The following is a 21016-nucleotide window of genomic DNA, read 5'->3' as shown; positions in this document are numbered from 1 at the left end:
TTTATGACCATATGGAAAGAAATTGTCATATTTTAAGTTTAATACCTCTGTGAGGTATTAAAGCAGTTATAGAGATGAAAGCAACAAAATTAGAATTTCATGCTAAATATCTACTGATATCCATTTAAAATGAAATTATCACATGACTATTTACGGCTTCTTATTTTTCTGTCTGTGATCATTCCCTAATGGGTGAAAGCTTTTGTGTGTTGCCAAGATAAGGTTGCACACACAGTGTAAAGCGCTCACAGCATCGATCCCCTCTGGATTTGGCTGAGTAAAGGAGTGAGAATCACTCCCCTCTGGGTTAAAGGTCTCACTTTGATATGTGAGAGGCTCCAGCCCGAAGATCACTTTTCTACTTTGACAGATGGGCCTCAACTCTTGCCGCCTTCACACCTAAGACATGAGCTTTGGAGGAACTAAAAGTGGGGCACACTGACAAACACTAAACATCCACACTGCTGAAGGCCCAATGCATCATGCAACCCTCATTTAACAAGCACCAAGAAGAGCCACAGTGATCAACTACACACGTGTCATCCAAGTATTTCATACACTTTAACTGCTGTCATTTGTCTTTCTTCTCCATTGCACATAATGTACAGAGAAGGTCATGTTTCACTGTGACTATTAAATGCACTGGTCATTGGAACATGTAGACCTTTCCATAAGTGGGTCAAAATTAAATGACCCTGTCTGTTATCTTAATAATTTTGCTCAAAATAATTACTCAAATTCAGCACCAGCGTTATTTAAAGTTTGTAATGTTTACTTTTTATTTTCATTGCAAAATAATCAAACTTAAATTAGAGTCTATCTTTAAAAGTAGTGCTACTTAGCTACTAAACTTCACTACAATAACATTAGCTGGCAAACTTATGCTAGCTAGCTAGTTTTGAAGTAGGGTAGCCAAAACTTGATTATAATATTATTTAACTTAGCCTAATTGTAATCAAACTGTAAATATTATGTAAACAGCTATCAATTTAGTAATATCACATTTCTGAGGTAAAAAATATAATATTAATATACTTTAGATAACACTGACAACAACATGGTCTTAATTTGTAAAATAACATGAGTGGTGTATATATCTCACATAAGTACATGATCAGTAGGATGGATGTAAGAAATGCAAACATTCTTTTAATCACTTTTGGGGAAAAAAAAAAAAATTCTTAAAAAGTGCATGAGGTAAGGTTAAAAAAGTGAATGGGAGGACATTGAGAGATTTTTGAGGACTTTTTCATAAACAAAAAAAACAAAACAAAACATACCAGCCATGTCTTTTTTGACCCACATATGCAGATAGCTCATGGTTTAAAAGGCAATTTGTGCTTTTTTTTTGTGCTGTTTTTTGGTTTTTGCAGTTGTAACATTGAGGAGAATGAAAGCAAATTAGCAGTGTGTTATTTTTGAAATGTTCTGACATTTTATTTGCAGCAAATTTTTAGCCATGTACTGTAGATACTGGAGACCTTTGAGTGCGAATTCACAGTGGAACAGTTGATGAATATTTTTACACAATAGATAGAGGTTGTCAAAGCTCATAAACAGTCAGAAAATGCTCTTAAGAAATTTAAAAATAATGTCTAAACAAATATTTGCTTCACTAATGATAAAATGATCAAAATATATACATAACTGTATGTGCAATAGCCTATATAGAACTGCTGAAGTACACCTGTGATCATAGGCATCTATTTGTGATTTATGCAGCTGTTCCTGCGGTGAGTCTGAGTGAGAATTTACCGTCAGTCAGAGTTGAGCTCTGCACACTTAAACCTATGTGACAGGTACAAACATCGATCGTTGACCAAAGAAAACTGGAGACCATAATCCAAGAATAATCACACCCAGAGCTCCAGTGCCCTACATGTTTGTATCTGGATGTGTGAGTTGTTATGCTAGGCATGTGAGTAGTAACATGAAGCTTGTGTCATAAGTAAAGCTGTATATGCTATATAAGTGACACATATAGCATGACATATAGGTTGTGGGTGGGTGGGTGGGGTGGGGGATGGATGGATGAGAGTGTCCCACATTTCATGCTGCTGTGTGCACTGCTTTGCACACAATACAGAGTGAATACAAGTGGATAAAAATGTTCAATCAAAATTTGAATGTTTAAAATGTTTACAGCAAATACAGAAACATTTAGTTATATCTGGTCTTCCTGATGAACCTACATTTAAATTTGGAGTAAATAAAGTCTTGAAACAATAATTTATTAACAGCAGTACAAGATAATAATCAGTTATGTACTCACTTCTAACAACATGTAAGAGCTTCATGTGAACACTTGTGCAGCAGCTCGATGAGTGGCTGGTTATAAATTACATCTACTCAGTGTAATCCTGTGATATTATTCCCAGCTGGTCCAACACCACCCTATTAATGATATGCAGCACTTACTTATTCTGACACTACTGGTCCCGGGAGATTTACTGTCATGTAGCTGCTGGCCTGCGTTCAATCTGTACAGTCTAACATGGCCTGGTGGGAGCATCAGTTACATGTTGCTCTCCACCTCTCTCTCTCCCTCTCTTTCCCTGCCTGTTTATGTTCAGAACACACACAAACACACACACACACACAAATAAACACACAACACCCTCCTTCACCTTTGCTGTCTATGTTGGCTGCCCTGTTCAGTTTGCATGTAATTACAGATACAGTAGTAGTGTAGGACATGTGTAGGAGGTGCTCTTGTCATCCATACACTACAGTACATGACACAGCTATACTGGGTCAATGTCTATTTAAGCTTAACAGTTTTTTAAATTCCAGTAAAGTTTCAAGGCTGATTGTATAAAGAGTAGAGAACCATAGAATTACTGATATGTGATCAAATCATTCTCGCTTGACTGAAAAATAAGTTACTCAATAAAATAAGTAGTTGAACAAAAATGCACCTAATTATGAAACTCAATTTCAGTAAAACATAATGGGAAACTCTACTAAATGTGTTATCTTTTAGAATATATTCCACCCATGAGTCTAGTTTATAAGCTCTCTACTCTTTTCCTACTTTCTCTCATGTCTAATATTCACGGCTTTTATGTTATCTATAAATTTCAGTTTGTTTCTCTTCATCATGATTCAGAATATAAAAACATTAAATTCTGTTCTTTAGTCATGTGGTGTTAATTATTGTTCGTAAATACCTGCAAATATTTAAGGGGAATAGCAGGTTCCTATGTTACAGGCGGTGGGTCACAGATTGTGCCTTTAACCATGAAGACAATAAAAACATTAATACGTGTAGACTGGATGGTGATACTTAACATACTTATTGTGCAAATTTGTCTCTCTGGGTTGTTCATTTCTAAACAACCACAGTTGGTTACAACTCTTGCTGAAGACAACAGTATCATCTTCTGTAAAAATGATGCATTACAAGTCAGACATGTTGGCACTGTCATCTGTTGGCTGCACTGATTTTCTGAATATCTAGTTGCCTAATAAGCATTTAAAACTTGTGTCTGCATGTTGACCATCATTGATAAAATAATTGTTTATTTTAAAAATTTCTGGTACAACTATCAGGAGAAAGTTTACTTGACATACAAAATTGTTAAAGGGCTCCACCTGCTGGTTTCTTGTTGGTTGTACAGCAAACAGTCATCACAATATGGATTGCATGTTGGAATTAATTTGATCACTTTCATACGTAATGTGTTCACCTTCATAGAACTTGAAACACAATAAAACAGCATGATGAATGGGTATTTTACTACAGGATGTAGGCAGATCAGAATGATACTCATTATTATACCCAATGATGATGATGTTAAATTAAATATTACATATATAATGACTTTCTATAATATCACATTACTCTTGCATCACATGTCTTGCATAATGTTTTTGACAAATCTGACTAATAAGTGATATCTGTATCAAAATAATTACAATTAATTACTTGTATCCACTTTCTTTAACCACAATCATACAGTATTTCTTGTAATTTATCAATCCTGAACTATGTTGTTGACTCAAGATTTCAAATGCTGATTTTGAAAATGTGATGAAAGTGACATACAGTTAGTTAGTTAGTTAGTTAGTTAGTTAGTTAGTTAGTTAGTGTGTCATGCACATGCACATGCACATGTCCAGCCCACATGGACTTACAAGACACCAAAATACAGTTGCAGTGGTGAAACATTTGTCAAATGTAGACAAGAACAAAACTTCTTACTTTACATTGCAAACAAAGAACTTTGTCTTCTGTACCATTCACTATAAATAAAACCAGCCACACAAAAGGTTCCCTTCCTGAAACACAGCAAAAGTTTCTTATCATGATTCATCCGTAAAATTTTATTAAATAGTGTAGCCCTTAAATCATCATATAATGGACAATAAAACATAAAATGGGAATTTTCTCCTCAGGGAGACTAGTAAACCTGCCTGTGTCTGTAGCTAATAATGTACCTGAACGTAACTGTTCACACAGAGATCTTTGACTTTTTGATAAATTCTGCCTCACATAAGAATCCACACTGTAGTTGTTTTTTGTTAGACAATATGTTCTTAATTTAGGTTTGTTCAGCTATATTATCAACATTGCATTCATCATCAGTGTATATTTTTGTGAGAATATAACAGACAGACTTGTTATGAGACAGCATTATGGGCTCATTTTAAAATGTGTCTCACTCTGGCACCACCTAACTGTCATTTATCAACATTTTGTCAGTCCTCAAAAGAACTACATTACCCATGAGCCTTGACAACACTGTTCCTGCTTCCTGTGTGAGAGCGCCCCACAGGTTGTTAAGTGAGTAACAGGAGATGAGAAGTAGCCAAGCAGCTGTCAGTCAGCAGGGCTGATTGTGTAGTATGCTAAATGGGAGGGGTCATAAATATCTGGAGGCAGACTGATCTGTCCCCTGTGAGAACTGGACATCCTGAGCATCCGAGGTCACGGCCTTCCTGGTCAAACCCAAATGGCCTGGACATGTGAGGTCCTAATTATAAGATGGCATGATTACTATTTGTGTATTGAGCAATGGCATGAGTGTTTTGTGATATGCTTACAGTACAGTATGTATCAAGGTTGCTGGATGTTGAATTGAAAACAATAGATCAGGAAAAACAAGTGAATGAAACAAAAAGAATTATACAGATGATATTAATGATTAAGTCTTGTCAAAAGTCTTTGGTACTTAGACTCTAGAGGGAGATTTTGTAATTGAGGGCCATCAGTCCTGAGCAGCAGCAAGATAAATACCCCCATGGAGTCCAGACACCGGTGGTGGTGGTGGCTAATGACTTCTCTGACACTGATAAGGCTGATAAGGTTGATGAAGTGATGCAATGACGAATCAGTGAAGACCGGGCGGTGATGTGGAGGGGTGGGGCACGCATGACGGCAACATGAAAACACAAGAGGGAGAAAACATATTTTAAAAGACAGCCGCAAGATGATAGGCTGACAATGAAGGTGTGTCACCATGCTATTAGTTAGATGTGACCAGCTGATGTGAACAGCTGACGTCTGAATTGTTGACCCCTGGGCAATGACAGCAAGGAAATAATAAGAGAACATGCGTGAGGGATGGGAATGACTCTGATTCTTTGAGAAATAAAACTACACACGTGAGCATGCAAAAGATAGTCTTCCTGACTGAACTTTGGCTCCATTTCTAGACACAGATATGGGCATTTTTCGCCCACACTACTTACATTTAAATATTGTGCCACCAGCCCGCCAGGCTCGTAGGCTGCTGTCCAGTGAGAGTAATTTTAGACTTGACTTTTCTCCTATCTTCCATGTTGTTATCATAGCACTTAAAATGCTTTTAATATCTTCCTCTTGTTACGGCAATAACGTCAGCTCTCCTGGGGCTGTAGTGACCCACCGCTGAATATCAGCTTTCACTTTTCCTTTAAGTGCTTTTCTTTCTGTCTAGTTTTATTATATAGATATTGGTCATGACTAGAGATGCTCTTACTTTTCTCACATTAAAGCACAGTACACCTGTTTTCTTACAGCTGCATAAGTTGAGCACCATCTTTTTTGTGTACTGTAGCAAGTTGAGTGCATTAGAGGTGCATCATTTCTATCGTGGGAATATTTGAAGAAGAACTCCACAAGACGCTGACTCAGTGCAGCTGGTATTCCTCAATATGAGCTTTTGCTTAACTGTGGAAAACCTTTAAGTCTAGACAGATGTATTATAAGATGAATGACAATGAAATTATCTCTGGCATGTTAATGCTACATTAAATATTTTGACTATATCTTTTATGTGTGTGCTTTACAATAAACTGTAGGTTTGCCAAAGATTTCTCAGTTAAGTGTAACTTTTAATAGATATATGTTATATAAATAACCTTTCTTTTTGGATCCAATTTGGACTGTTTTCCTGCTGTTTTAACTCAAAATTATATTTTGCCTCATCACTCACATGTTCAATGGGTACGGTTCAGCTTCAATATATGTTTTGAGCACATATGTTAGATTATTATTACTGTTATTTAAACATTGCACTCCCATGTCAAAGCAAATTCCTTCGGATGGTCCGGCCTTTATCAAAGCTTAAAATTCAGGGCTTGCATCCAAATCTCTCATCACCATGGGGCTAGATCCAGATAGCTGAGAAATGAAATTCAAATCATGCAGAGGGCAGAGAAGAAGAATGAGAGAACAGCTGTTTTTTTTTTGTAAATTCCTAAGTCACAAACCCACACTCAGCAAAAGACAGAGAGGCTGTCAAGGGCAGGGAGAGAGGGAGGGACACTGAAGAAGAGAAGAGAGGGGGGGGAGTAAGAAAGAAGGGGCTCACAGAGAGTGCACTGTTAGAGGAGAGAAAAGCGGACTGAGTGTTAACAGCCAATGTAGGTAGATCACCGGACAAACACCGCTGTTAGAAGTCACAACGCGGGGGAAGAAGTGAGAAACAGTGAGAGGGAGATTCACACATACGAGGAGAGAAGCGGAGTGTAGCAGGAGAGTGTTGTGACTGTTCGGGCAACAGGAGCTTGTGGAAGCCAGGAAGAGGGCAGCCAAGCTTGAGGAGATGCTGTGAGGAAGCGTGCCAAGTGATGGAGCTTGAAGCAGCCAGCAGGCGGGCACAATTAGTCAGGTACAGCAATATGTCATCTTTATTATGATTTATTCTCATGTAAAGCTGGATACTGTACTGTTATTTGAGCAATTTAACACCATTTTACAGAAAGATATTTGTGTTCCAATATTACTTTATTTATACTTTATTTTCTTTCATTTCATGAATTTAAAGTAATTTTCCAGCCTATTATACATTCAATAGAAAGAATGCAAGGTTAACAGTATTATGATGAAGTGTGGCTGATGTGATGCATCATCTCTGGCTGAAATTTCACAGTTCTACTGGGGGACCAAGCTGTGATATCCTAGCTGTATTTACGCAGCAACTTTTATATCGCCTAAATCTCAACTTTATTATCTGTATCCATATGAAATATGCTGTACAACAATCCCATGTCTTCATTAGGAAATCTTCTCAGCCAGTGAAATTAGTATGAGACAGTAGCTTACGTCAATACTTTACTTATCAAGGTCAACCGTATTGTGATGATTTTGCTGACATTAAAAGTCATGAGAATAGGAGACATGCAAATGTTTTCGTTGATGGAGAGGGAGGATATTTTCCGGGCTGATGTATTCAACATGCTCTGTGTCCAACTTCACATGATGCTCCGGAGTCTTTGGGCGCCACAAAGCGCACTCTGTGTGGTACACAGACCCACCATTTGTCCTCCTCTCTACCCCTCTTTAGCATTTTAAGTCTTCTCCTCCCCGAGCAAGTGACCCCCGCTGATTAAGGAGATTTTCCAAATATTTCACAACACCCACGTAACCCCCAGCGGCTACGAGGTTGTTGGTCTCCGCTCTCATCTCCTACAAAGACTTGATTGTTTTCTCGCATTTACTCTGTGACTCACTTGTAGGGGATCGTGCTTGATACTGTCATAGATTGTGGATGCTAACCATGTCAAACCTCTGGGTCACCCACGAGTGCTTGTGGAGGCTCAGTGTGAAATGTTTCTCATGAATTTTTATCTTCATGTTCATCTGGGTTGTTGTTTCAAGACGGTCAACAATAAGTGTACAGTGCATATACTACACTATAAGAGGCCTTTCTGGGGAGGTTACAGCAGGTGTAACATAAAGTAGCTGAGAATCAGTTTTAAAACTTAAATATGAATTGTTTTCAGTAGTGAGTTTGTAATTTAAGTGATTACATTATTAAACAAAACATATGCACATATATTCATAATAGGACATATAAACTGCAAATACATTACAGGCATAGACACATAGTGTACAAAGAGTGTATATACAGTAATACATAAATAAATAAGTTTAGCATAAAGAAGACTTTTAAAGAATATATTTTATATTCAAGGAATTTGTAAAGAAATTTTATATACACCATAAGTAATGTTAAAAAAATGTAATGTACACACATACTGTACAGCGGTTTGGCATTAAGTGGAATTTTAAGGTAAATGTGTTATTTTTGGGTAAATAAATAAAGTAGTACTTGTACTGGTAGTATATAAAAATACAGAAAGATAATAGTTCAGCATAAAATCTATTTTTCAGGAATAGATCTTTTTTGTAATAAAAAGTTCATAAAGAAAATGTTACTTTATATATTATTATTCAAAATCTAAGAATAAGAAAATTAAGAAGACAGACAAGATCTAATTTCATAAACACAGTTTTCAATATCAGGGCAAAGCAATAAAAAAAAACACACACAAAAAATGTGTAATGCACATCTAAAAAAGAGGGGCTTGACTGTGAGTAAAATGCCAAAATATTGTATAACTGTGTCCATAAACATATCATGCAGTAAAAGCAGAGTTCATTAAATCATAATTGAATACTGGGTAGTACAGTGTGCAGGTGCGAGAAACATTCTACCTTGTGACCTGAGGCACAGAGCCAAATATGCTGATAAATCTTTGCGGTCACGTGTTTGAAGAGATAACCTCTGACACAGTGAACCCCACCCCTCCCTACACATTTGTCTCCGACATGCCACTTTACTTCCCTTGCTCCACACTCTTTTATTTGGGTTTTCTTTCCTCAGCAGTCTGTGCTGCAGTTCTGCAGTTTGGGACGCATTCCAAATCTTGTCTCTCATACCAACCCTTCCCCTGCTGCCAGATTGGTTTTCACACAGTCCCAGGCCCCTCCCTGCTACCACGGCGACACAGCTGTCACCTGTCAGTTTCATCGTGGGGATGCACACCGGCCTGTTATGTCTCAGAATAGAATTGTGGGAGAGTTTCGCTGGAAGTGGGAGAGCACAACACCGAGTCTGAGAGAATGAACAGTTGACGTGGAAAAAAATCTCAGCCAAATGGGAATGTGGCGTATGTGTGTTCGGAGGCTACAGGGCGCTGTTCATGGGAGTAACTGACTGCTTCTACAGAGAGAGACTCTGGTTCAGATTGTATTGGTAAGGCCTCATGTCTTAGCCACACTCAGACCAGCCAGTCTCAACTAGTTCATTGAAATGAATAGGCACTAGAGGCAATAGAGGGAGTTGTTGTTCAGCACTGGTCATGTGTTTTCACATTTTTTGGCAATTTCATGACATTAGGTTGCTCAGAGTTTGTTTTGAACTGATATGGTAAATGTGGATCTTTTTAACATCCAATTTCCTGATTTAATTTAGTTTTTATTCAAAAATCCATTACTGTTTGGATGTTTTATGTACTTTTATGTGTGTGTGTGCAGTACCATCAATTAATTATGACCCTCAATGAATGGCTACTTTCTTTTTTATAAACACATCTGTGTGATTAAAATGCTACTAATTATAGTAGTTTTAGTTTGGTGGCAACCAATGTAAAAAGACTTGTATGAACGAATGAATATTTTTAATAAGTCAGGAGAGACGCTCTTGTATCTGTCCTACCGTTTTGAGCAGGAAATACTGTATATATTTCAGTGGTCCAGATGTGACATTTTCATCCAGCTGTGACACTTCTGACGAAGTGTATGTTTGTAGCTATTTGGGATTATTTCCCTGTCTCATCTTCCATTTCCCACATCTTCTTCTCATTTTTAATTGGCATCTATAAAGTTGTTTTCAGCTACAGTCTACATGAATATTTCTCTGTTTCCACCATAGAATGGATGACCAGGACAGAGTAAGCCAAGCATCCAGTGTGGCCACCATTTCCTACTTCCCTGTCAAAACGGTTTGTTTTTAATTTTGCTTTCTTGTCATATTTTATGTTAAATTTTGTAATACAGGATGTAAATGTAACCGACTGTAACATTATTATTAACTTTTTCTGTTACAGGAAAGTGATGGAAAGGTGCAAGCATTTGGGAAAAGATGTCAGGCTGCAAAGAGAGACCCCAACTGTCCTGTGGTCATCAGAGGATGGCTCAACAAAAAAGTAAGGTCCCAGACGTCAGTGTTGTTTTTCTTTCACAGCGTTACGTGTAGATCAAGTTGATCAAAAAGCTGCTGATTAATCTTCCCTCTGCAGGATAGCTCTGGTTTGAAACTGTGGAAGAGAAGATGGTTTGTCCTCTCCAACTACTGTTTGTTTTACTATAAAGGTACAGTAGGAACCACAGTTTGTAGCCCTGCACTGGATGAAACTCTCTCATGTGCTCTGAATAAACAACAATGCATCTCTTATTTTCTTCACTTCTTTTCTGACCCCATTAGACAGTAGAGAAGAATCTGTGCTGGGCAGCATCCCACTCCCCAGCTATAAAATCCTGTTCTGCACACCACGAGAATGCAAGAACAGAAAGTTCACCTTCAAGGTATTTTGAATTAGCTATTCATTTAATTTAAGCCTTGTGATTATTGGAACATGTGCCCTTATCAGACTATATTTATGCACAAAATGTATGTAATGTATATAACTCTTCTCTTACATATAATACTAATTAGGGTTAGGGTTAGGGTTAGGGTTAGAATTAGGGTTAGGGTTAGGGTTAGGGTTAGAATTAGGGTTAGGGGTTAGGGTCAGGGTTGGGGTATTGTGGTAACTTAGTTTCTTCAGTAACTTCAGTTTAACCTCATATGATTCTTATCTTGGGCCATAGTACATTTGCAAACAAAACAATGACCTTTATTAGGGGAATAATTGCAGTGTGACGTTATGGATAATCTCTATAAAACTAGGTGGTGCACCAGGGAATGCGCTCTTATTTCTTCAGTGCTGACACTCAGGAGGATATGTTGGGTTGGGTCCGAGCCCTCAGTCAGTCTGCTGCAATGGAGCCAGACAGCTCCATGAACAGGTACAGAGCACTATTCATTGTGAATATTCGAATATTGTCATGGTTGCAACTGGATGAGCCTTTTTTTGCTGCATCTGTGATCCTTTCAGGCGTTGCTCGAGTTATCAGGATTTCACACAGCTAGGTGGCAGCAGTGAATCGGTGGACTTCCCTAAATCCCCCTCTGATGGAGAGGGTCCCTCTCAAAAACCTAGGCATGTCAGCAGAACTCTGAGTGAACCGAATCAGCTCACTGGTGGGAGAATGGGAATGTCACACACAGAGCATAGAGGGAGGAGGACTGTGCGTCAGAGGAACAGCAGGTTGTCAAGTCATCTGTTTGTGTGTGTGAATAACACATATTCAATTCCAATAAATCTTTGACATTCTGTTCTGCTTTCTCTCATTTTTACGCAGCCCATTGCCCCGAACACCCAGCCCCCCCGATTTCAGCAGAAGAAGAGCTTGTGGTCCAAACCAGGAAGAAGATTCTCTTCCCTACATCTCTGGCCAAAACACATCACCCACACAATCAGACATCATGGGAACAGGTTCTTTGCCCTCGAGAGGGCAGCTGGGATCACGACCTCACACACCAGTGGGAAGGGTTGACATCCGACCCCAGGATGACCCACTCATGGTGCCACAGACCCTGAACTACACATCTACGTCACCTAAACTCGAGTACAAATCCACCCCTAATACTCCAGTCTCAGAAAGGTGGCAAAACATAAGCAAGGTCAGGACTTCACTTTTGTCTTTCAGTTTATCAATAGCTTAGTAAAATTAGTATTTTTTAAAGGAGGGACATTTGGAGTATTGAAAATTATCCAAAACACAATTAAATATGTTGCTCATGGACAGATTAACCTCCTATGGGGCCCTGTGGCAAAAGTTTGTTGTTAGGCCCCTATTGCCCCCCACTGTACATGATTGTACTCTAATTAAGAGTAATGATTAATCAATTAGTCAATTCACATAAAATTAACTGGCAGCAATTCTGATAATTGATTTTCACTGGTATCTGCTTCTCAGATGTTAATTTTTCCCAGTTTTCCATGATAGTAAACTCACCATCTTTGGATTTTTGACTGTTGGGTCAGACAAAACAAGTAATCTAAATACACTAACTTTCTGACACTTTATACACTGAACAATGAATTGATTATCAAAGAAAACAATTGTCATAAATATTGATAATGAAAATAATTGTGGTTGCAACCTTATTCCCATGAAGGAATAATACTACCTTGCCCTCAGTTTTCTGTTCAATTTGGTAAAAACACAACAAATGACCACAATATAAACTAAAACAATTAAAGTCATAAAACTAGATTTTGACACAGAGTCTCTCTTCAAGACCAGGACTATAAGATAGAGGATTGAGGACCTGTCAAAGTTGATATTGTACTTCAGTGGTGCAAATTTCATTACACATTTTCGATTAGATTATGTAAACCCAAATGAGATGAAGTGCCTGGGTTTTTGGTTGCCCCTGGGGGTCTGAGGACTACTACAAAAACCATATTAGATTAGATATATCATTTATACATCATCTCTATTACATATAGTACAGTAGGCATATAAGAAATACTACTTTTCCATTTAATGAATAATGGAAATTTGAGGGTTTCAGCCAGTTATTTATAACTTACTTATGCTGTAAAATAGTTTCATTTCAACAAACAATCTCACTCACACCTCACTTTTTCTTTGTTTACAGCCTATACCTACATATGGTTCTGTCCATCATATCCCGGGTGGACGAAGACCTTTAGGAAAGGTGATTATAGTATGAACAATAAATCTAAAGCAAAATTATCTCACTGTTTAATAAAAAATTAATACTAAAACAGATTATTGAAGTCTCCAGGAAGATGGATTTTGCTTATCCTGTACATTTGTACAGTAGATCTTGTATAATACTGTGTTTTCTCTGCTATTCTCACTTGATATTATCTACATGCTCTCTCTTCCTTCAGAGCTACTCTACGGGGGCACATGCAGAATTACTGCCCCCTTTGCCCCCGTCATCGAGAGCTGCACATGCTCCCCACCCCCCACACCACCACCATCATCATCACCACCACCGCAGCCATTTATCTGTTTGTGTGCTACCGCCAGCTATGGTACAGACTGTCCTGCTGCGCTCTGTTTTTATGGCGTCTTGTGTGGTACAACTTTACAACTGTCAGTGGTGTTGTGGTGTTTGTATTTGTGTCATGTGCCCTAAAGAAATTGTGTTTCTGTTGTGGCGTTGTCTAACTATGCAGGCTTATAACAAAGGGACTCTAATTTCTAACAGTATGAGCAACAGTACCTTTTCATATTGTCCTGTACTGTTATTTGTGTGTCATTGACTTCACTGTACTGTACTGTCACTAATGTCTGTTGTGCTGTCAATTTTTATTTGTGACTAATAAATCACATTTTCTGTTCACTATTATTATTATGTTTAATTGCTGTATTATATCCAAAAAGTCATAAAATCTGTATATATCTGTGTTTTGTCTGATTATAGGAGTACTGCCATGATTATGCTACATGTAATTACATTAAGCTGCTGTTTGCCGAATTACAAATGTCTCTTGACATGACATTTTTTACAAATTCATGATCAAACATATAATACATGGCTGTGGCCTCTGTGTTTGTCTCACCTAGAGTGCTGAAGCTTGTGCTGTAATCTTTTCAAAGACAAAAGCTCAATCTTACCATTCAAGCACTAACATTAAAGCATCGAAGCAGTAATATACACAAATTAACCAAAATAAGCATTAACTGTTGTGAGAACACACATTTCGTTAAAAAAAAAAAAAGTAAATTATTTCATAAAATTTCCAATCACATATCAAAGGCAGGGGGACATGAAGAAGCAATATCAAAAAAGGTACTGTTTTTAAAAAGTGCTGTTTAACAATTATGACCTGGATGCTTTTCAGGCCCCAAAGTCAGACCTGAGGGAAACCCCACCAATCAGACCTCTTGAAAGTGATGCAGATGTGAGTATTCAGTACAATTTTATTGAATATTGTTTTTGTTATTATCTGAGTAGACATCAGTCTGATTTTCCCTCTTCAGGCTGTGTTGACAAGGTTGTGTGGGTGTGACAAGCTGCTACAGTCTCTGTCTGGAGAACTGGCCCAGCTACAAATGGATAAGGTCAGTAGGCTAAACTCAGTGGTTACTGTGCTGTACTGCACCCATTACATGAATACGCACATTACCTGTATTCTGAAAAATAGCTGCATGTTGTCCTTCTCAAAATGAGCTACTAGTGTCCTTTTACAGGACAGTGTCCAGTGTGCATTAGAGGTGTCCAGACTGCAGTTGGAGGAGTGGGGCAGCCATGGGCCCCAGGCCCAGGAAGAGGCATTGACCCAGAAGGCTTTGCTCCAAGAAGAGCTAGTCACGATTCGGGCCAGAATGTGTGACGTATCGTTGGTGTGTAAGATGTCAGGGGGCAGTGAACCCAAATTAGTGACTGATGTAATATTTATGACATTAATCATCAAACAGCAGATGTTACGGGAGTGATATGGATATGTACACACACAATAATTAGCTTGTTGATATACTTACGTTTGTGTCTTCTATATTGATAATGATTTTTGTGATAATGATTGTTCATAAGTCTGTCTCTATATTTTTATGTAGGAAATGGAGCGGGTTTGGAGTCAGTATGAGAGAATGGAGAGTGAACTGTCTGTTATTCGTTCACACCTTCAGCACATCTGTAACTTTGGAATACCACAGGTATGTTAGAACTACAAACTGGATGCTTTTTTAACAATATATAAGCTTGGTTAACATAGTTTACTGCATCTATTACCTTTGGGGGTGAGGATCCCCAAAGGTCCGCAATCATTTTAAAAACACTTGTTTAAGGTTTAAGGTACTTGTGATATATGTTCATAGTGTCAAGGCTCATGCCTGAGGACATTTCATTAGAAAAACTTTGCTCTTTTTTTTTACCAGGAGCAGTCTCAGGCCCAGAGAGAACTGTGGATGATGGAGGACATCCTCGCTGGACTGAAGATCAACAGGGATCAATTCCGCTTCCTGCTGGGACTACAGAGGCACCACAGTAAGTCTAAACTCCTCTTCATTGTAATGTTTAGAGTCTGTTGTGGTGATGGTGGTGGTGTCACCATTCAATACATTTGCAAATGAGTGAAAATACAGCAATCCTTTTAGAGCGGTTTGTCAGCAGCATTTAACACAAACCAAAAGCAGAGATTTAGAACCCATGTGGTGATAAAAACAGGAGATATCACATCAGCTCAACCACAACTCTTAAAAAATGAACAGCACATGTTTTATTCATCACACATTTTGAATCAAGAGCTTTGTACAAAACAACACCATATTATACAACACACTTACTATTATCTATGAATCATTTTTTATATATGGATGGATGGAGCAAAAATTTGTGAATGTGAGAATAAATATGGTTGAGTGAATTAATTCAAGCTGCAATGTTTTATATAAAAATGCAACCATCTTGCATAAATCAAAAGGCTTAATTGCAGACAAGCCTCTCAGTTAGGCTGAATGACAGAAAATCTTTGCACACAGGAAGTGATGAAGCAAAACACGAGAGTGAACTATCACCTTTATTCATCACCTCTACCTGCCAATAAAAAATCAAAGTCTAAGGACTGAAGTGAACTGATTACATACATTTTGGTTTTGAAGTCTTGAAGATTCAAACTGTTACCCCTTGCTGCCATTTGGGGCTGCCAATGCACAAAGTTGCCTTGTTTGTCTTGATTATGCACATGAAACCTGACAATAGAAGAACAGTTTAATCACTTTGACCTTTTCTGTCTCCCCCTCAGTGTTCCAGCCCACATCCCCACATCCTGGATCTCCTGGCTCTCCAACAGAGAGGCTGCATAGCGGACTGCCAATGGTAGGACTCCTGTCCATTGTTCCTTTATCAATGACCCTTGATGTTCACCCGCTGCTTATGGAACAAACAAGAAATTGTTGTCCAGCCCTTTGACACAGCAAACGTTAAATCCATCAGCTGACTAGATCTTTGAGTCCTACAGGTGTTTAGATACAATATGCCCACGGTGTTTTCATTTCACAAAATTTGGTGCTTTAAATGCTAGTTATTTGAATGTGGCTATGTCTTTGGATGTCACAAGGTTAGGCTACTGGTAAAATTCACTATACTGTCTCACCAGAACAGCAGAATCTGTATCTTCTGTCATGGCTTCACAGTTTCCATCACATTTCTTGTGATTATGATTGCTGCAGGATGTAGAACAAGAGCCTCCAGTCCGTCCACCGTTACCCCAGGAGCTACAGGAAAGCAAGCAGAGCAGGGACCAGGGCCATGGCTGGACAGAGTCACCATATGAGGTGGAAATTATCAAAATTATCATTCATCACGGTCAGTAATCATTCCAGGTTTGAGGACGCTTTCTTAATTTTTCAATGTGTGTGTTTCAGGGAATCTACAGCCACTCTGCAGATCCTGTACACAAAAGAGGGAACAACCAGCCTGACCTCCTTAATGTGAAAGCACAGAAAGACACATCCGGTTGGCACATATATACTTAAAATACAAATAGAATAAATGTAAAGAGCGATATTAATACAATGACCAGTGGATTCATATTTTGACTCATCAAATAAATAGCTTTAATAGGTGTTTTATTCAAAAGACTCAAATATATTCCCCAGTGGCTTTGTTTTGCATTCCACCCTCATATTTCCTGTTTTAACACCATTTCTCTTTCTTCCTGTCACTCTCTCCTCCCACCCATCCTCTCTCATTTCTTCCATCCTTCTACTCCTCTTCTCCTCCATTTTCATTTCATCTTTAGAATCCCAGTCTAGCTCAAAGTGGATCACAACAGACCCAACAAACCAATCAAGCAAGGTTTGATTCTTCATAATTTCCTGTATGCTTGGATGAGTATGCTGGTTAACTAGATCTGGATGTATGGCAATGTGATCCAAACGCTCCAAATATAGAAGCAGTCAAAGCTGATTTTTTCCTCATTGCAATGACAGCCAAATTCCAATTCTTTGATTCTCTCATTTTCCTCGCAATTAGGGCATGTTGCAGTGCCTATTGGAGACAAGAGGGGGAGGCAGAGGCTCATGTCTCAGTAGCTCAGGCTTCTGACTTCAGCCACCCAACCCCCCTTTCTCACATGCATGCACACATATGTGCATACATAAGCTGTACATGAACATACAAATGCAAGCAGGCACGCATACACCTTTGAAATACAGATGCACATACTCAACCATATTAATCATATATTTGTTGTTTATTTAACAGTGTTTCCTAAATTCAGCTCATAAATGAGTCACGTCAGTGTTCTAAATAGCCTATATGTTCCCTAGAAGATGAAGATGAGTGAAGAGGAGCAGATTGAGAGGATGAAGAGGAATCAAGAGAGGATGACAAACAGGAAGAAACCCCCCATACCCTCTCCAGGTGCCCAAACCCAGAGTCAAAGTTCAGAGACACGAGAAGAGGTTTGTTAAATCATTTATCAGTATAACTGAGTAAATCACGACATTATATCACATGAAATATACATTTACCATCTATCTATCCCCTACTCTACTCTATCCTAGGCCCCCTTCCCTTTAAGGGTGACACGAGTTGTTACAGCTGTTCTACCATCCTCTCTTGTGGCCAGACGGGTTTCTGTTGAGGATCCCCCAGCTGAGCTTGACACTCCACTGCCTGAGCAGATCCCACCTGAGATGCAGCAGAGATTGGCTGAGCAGAGTAAAAAAATGTTAAACAAGCTGCCCAGGCGGTTGCTGCTAGAGAGCCCTGATGAAAGCTGGTCCTCAGCAGAGATGCACCAGGATCAGGCCGTTAAAAATACAAGCAGACAGCAGCATCAGAGACTATCCAGGACCTCCAAGAGGGAGTCGCGGCCAGAAGTGATCAGAGCTGAGCCTACAGACACCTCAAGGACCCAAGTTCGAGACCAAGCAGGTTTAGGTACTGGAATTGTGAGCTTGGACATCAGGGTAAGAAGAAATAAAATAAAATTAAGTGAAAGACTGACATGGTTTAAGTGCAACATAGTCAGAAAGATGAGATCCTTAAATTTTCTTCTATCATTTTCTATATGTAATTATTAGCGTAAAAATAATTAATTGCATAGATATGATGTGCATTCAAATGTGAAACTACTTGAACAGGCAGAGGAACGGCCTTCTGCCCTCTTGACCTCTGACATGGACCCTGTTCCCTGTATGACCCCTGAGCAGCGAGAGGCCAAACTCAGACGTGTGGAACGAATTCGGGAGAGAGTCATACAAAGGTGGGTTTCTTTGTGTCATTTTTATATTTAAATGTTTGCAGATGTGTGATCTAGGTAGATGACGCTCTACAAATCATCTATCCATCTATCTTTCTATCTATCTATCTATCTATCTATCTATCCATCTATCCATCTATCCATCTATCTATCTATCTATCTATCTATCTATCTATCTATCTATCTATCTATCAGCGCAGTCAGAGAGAGTGCCACAGCACACAATCAGCTGCCATGCAAGGGGGAGGGGCAGGAAGTTCACCAGGTGCCCCGTGACACAGCTAGAAAGCAAAGGGCGACATCAGGTACTTATTTCCCAACACACAATGAGTTAAGTATTGTGTTTAAGATCAAGCTGCTAAATTGAGGCTACAATTTAATACATTTCAATTGTGATGCCAGAATTAGTTACATTTTTGCTCAGTCAAGCTTTGTTCAATTGTTCTTCACTTGCCATTAGCTATTATTGTAACTGACTGACACATTCTGTCCTGTTTCCTCTTTTTAGACCATGTATCTAATGATGGTTGCTGTGGGAATAACCTCAGAAGTCCTCCATGTTATAGTCCTGCAGAACTTGGGCCTCCTAGTGGTACATCTCAGGATGAAGATGAACAGCATCGACATGTAAACAATCCTAAAAGTCAAGTGAGGTTTGGGAACAAAACACAACACAAAGATCGTAGTGGGAGAACAGGGGTTGCCAAAACTAAAATCAAACGTCCAGCTTCGCCGTATCATATCTCATCTATGACTATCTACCCGAAAAAAGGAGGCCAGGGATTTACGACTTGCAAAGATGGAGAGAGGCAAGAGCTCGACGCACCTGATGCTGATGATGATGAAAGTAATTTTCCATCATCCGATCTGAGAGCCAAGTGGTTTCTCTCCACGAAAAAGTGGCAAGGGTTCATACCTCTGCAGATCCCTGGCGTTGACACATTGTGCAATGAGGAGGTATCAGACAGTGACAACCAACCAGCATGCCCCGATGATGGGACTGAATCCAATGAAATGTCAGCCACAGTCAGTCAAAGCTTGGAGAAAATGAAAGAAAATCATTCTCTTTTCTATAAGATTGCATGTGACATCAGCATCTCCGACTCAGACATAACAAGGAATGATGGGAATTCAATTGCCCAAACGACATCCAAGCCAGAGGAGGAAGAAGAACTGGTAATCGCTGAATCTGTGGCAGATGAAGTGACCCATAATGTTGGGACAACATCTGTCCAAGAGAGCAAGAACTCCAACCTAAGTTTGCCATCAGATGTTAATGAAAATGGTCTTTCCACTAATAACAAAGTCCAAGATTCAACACCAGAAACAGAGGACAAAGCAGTGTTAAATACCTCAACCACTCCAGCAAAAGAGGCATGTATTCATGAAGAGATCCCTGAAAAAGAATGTGAGGACACCTCAAGGCAAGAGCACCAGTTGAAAGTCAAAGAAACGGACCATGGAGCTTCTGTTCAGGACAATGATTCTGATCAGGCCCCAGATGAAAGTGCCAAGACAAGAGAAGAGAACAGTGGGACGAAAGAGTCAGACAAAAGGAAGGTGGAGCGAGAGAGATCTGAAGAGCCGCAGAAATCTAGTAGTTTATGTGAGGAGAACAAAGACACAGTCCAGGAACGAGGCAACAACAACTCCGTCACTTCATCTAGCTCTCTGGATGATGGCAGACGTTTGATTCGAAATGCTTCTTTTGGAAAGGCGCGGGTAACAGTATTAAGGACAAGTTTGTAGAGGCAAGAACAAGGAAGGCTTAAGGAGCTTAAATGGACGGACTTGTGAAGGACAAGAACATAGTTAAGTGATTTATGGTAAAGAAAAAATGTCTGAGCAGAAGGACTTAAAGTGACTGAAGAAATTTGGACCTAACTTTGAGTTGCAAATGATTAAATGGGAACATACAATAGCAGAAATAGACATAATCGTTGAAAAACTTGAACATCTCCATTACTCATAATATACCATTTGATAAAAGAAAAAGTCTTAAGAGTATTTTATCAAAACAGAGACTATGTATGCACATAGTGTTGCTCTTGCAGGTGACCTTATATAAAGTTGCAGTCAAATACATGCCCATTCATTCATTGAGGTTAACACTTTCATTCCTCTCACTATACGTATCTAACATAAAGCTAAATGGATGGCTGCTTATTGGTGGCAACATAACCCTGTTATTGTCATGTAACAAAATGTGTTTGTGTTTTGTATCTCAAATATCCTGATTAATAAACATGTTGTGCACTACATTGAGACCCCAGCTCCTGATTTATATGCACTAGAAAACACATTTATGTATCTCTCTCGTTTCATACATCCTTTTTTTTTCCTCAATGAAGGTCCCCAGGGTGCTCGGGTGCTGCTCTCTGACAAGACCTGATGCAGAATTACACAGAGCCACTGAAAACGCCTTTGTCACTTTAAATCCTTGCCA

The 21016-nt window shown here is 39.0% G+C and overlaps 1 protein-coding gene across 2 annotated transcripts; it reads left to right on the top strand.

The window, feature by feature from the left end:
- Positions 1 to 6851: 6851 nt before the first annotated feature.
- si:ch211-234p6.5 (pleckstrin homology domain-containing family A member 7) lies at positions 6852 to 20887 on the top strand. 2 transcript variants are annotated; one of them, XM_042397696.1, is made up of 24 exons: positions 6852 to 7097; positions 10146 to 10215; positions 10321 to 10419; positions 10513 to 10585; positions 10698 to 10798; positions 11163 to 11281; positions 11371 to 11583; positions 11678 to 11999; positions 12984 to 13043; positions 13243 to 13389; positions 14203 to 14262; positions 14342 to 14422; positions 14552 to 14704; positions 14918 to 15016; positions 15239 to 15347; positions 16105 to 16178; positions 16532 to 16636; positions 16727 to 16817; positions 17104 to 17159; positions 17633 to 17767; positions 17870 to 18277; positions 18452 to 18573; positions 18766 to 18875; positions 19079 to 20887. In XM_042397696.1, the coding sequence occupies exons 1-24, from the start codon at positions 7057 to 7059 to the stop codon at positions 20317 to 20319; spliced, it is 4089 nt and encodes a 1362-aa protein (XP_042253630.1). In that variant the 5' UTR covers positions 6852 to 7056; the 3' UTR covers positions 20320 to 20887. The 2 variants fall into 2 exon arrangements, with proteins under 2 accessions (XP_042253630.1, XP_042253632.1); XM_042397698.1 differs by lacking the exon at positions 6852 to 7097 and adding an exon at positions 9302 to 9467.
- The last annotated feature ends 129 nt before the right edge of the window (positions 20888 to 21016 follow it).

This window comes from Thunnus maccoyii, chromosome 20 (assembly GCF_910596095.1).
Source record: "Thunnus maccoyii chromosome 20, fThuMac1.1, whole genome shotgun sequence".
Lineage (NCBI taxonomy): Eukaryota > Metazoa > Chordata > Actinopteri > Scombriformes > Scombridae > Thunnus > Thunnus maccoyii.
The sequence above is the reverse complement of the archived record's forward strand: the minus strand, read 5'-3'. Positions and strand labels throughout refer to the sequence as shown.

What these genes read in the sequence shown, in the direction of transcription:
- si:ch211-234p6.5 (XM_042397696.1), top strand. Translation starts at nt 7,057, where the DNA reads ATGGAGCTTGAAGCAGCCAGCAGGCGGGCACAATTAGTCAG. An exon ending in CCTACTTCCCTGTCAAAACG is followed by an intron (nt 10,216 to 10,320) that starts GTTTGTTTTTAA and finishes TTTCTGTTACAG; the next exon opens with GAAAGTGATGGAAAGGTGCA. An exon ending in CTGTTTGTTTTACTATAAAG is followed by an intron (nt 10,586 to 10,697) that starts GTACAGTAGGAA and finishes TGACCCCATTAG; the next exon opens with ACAGTAGAGAAGAATCTGTG.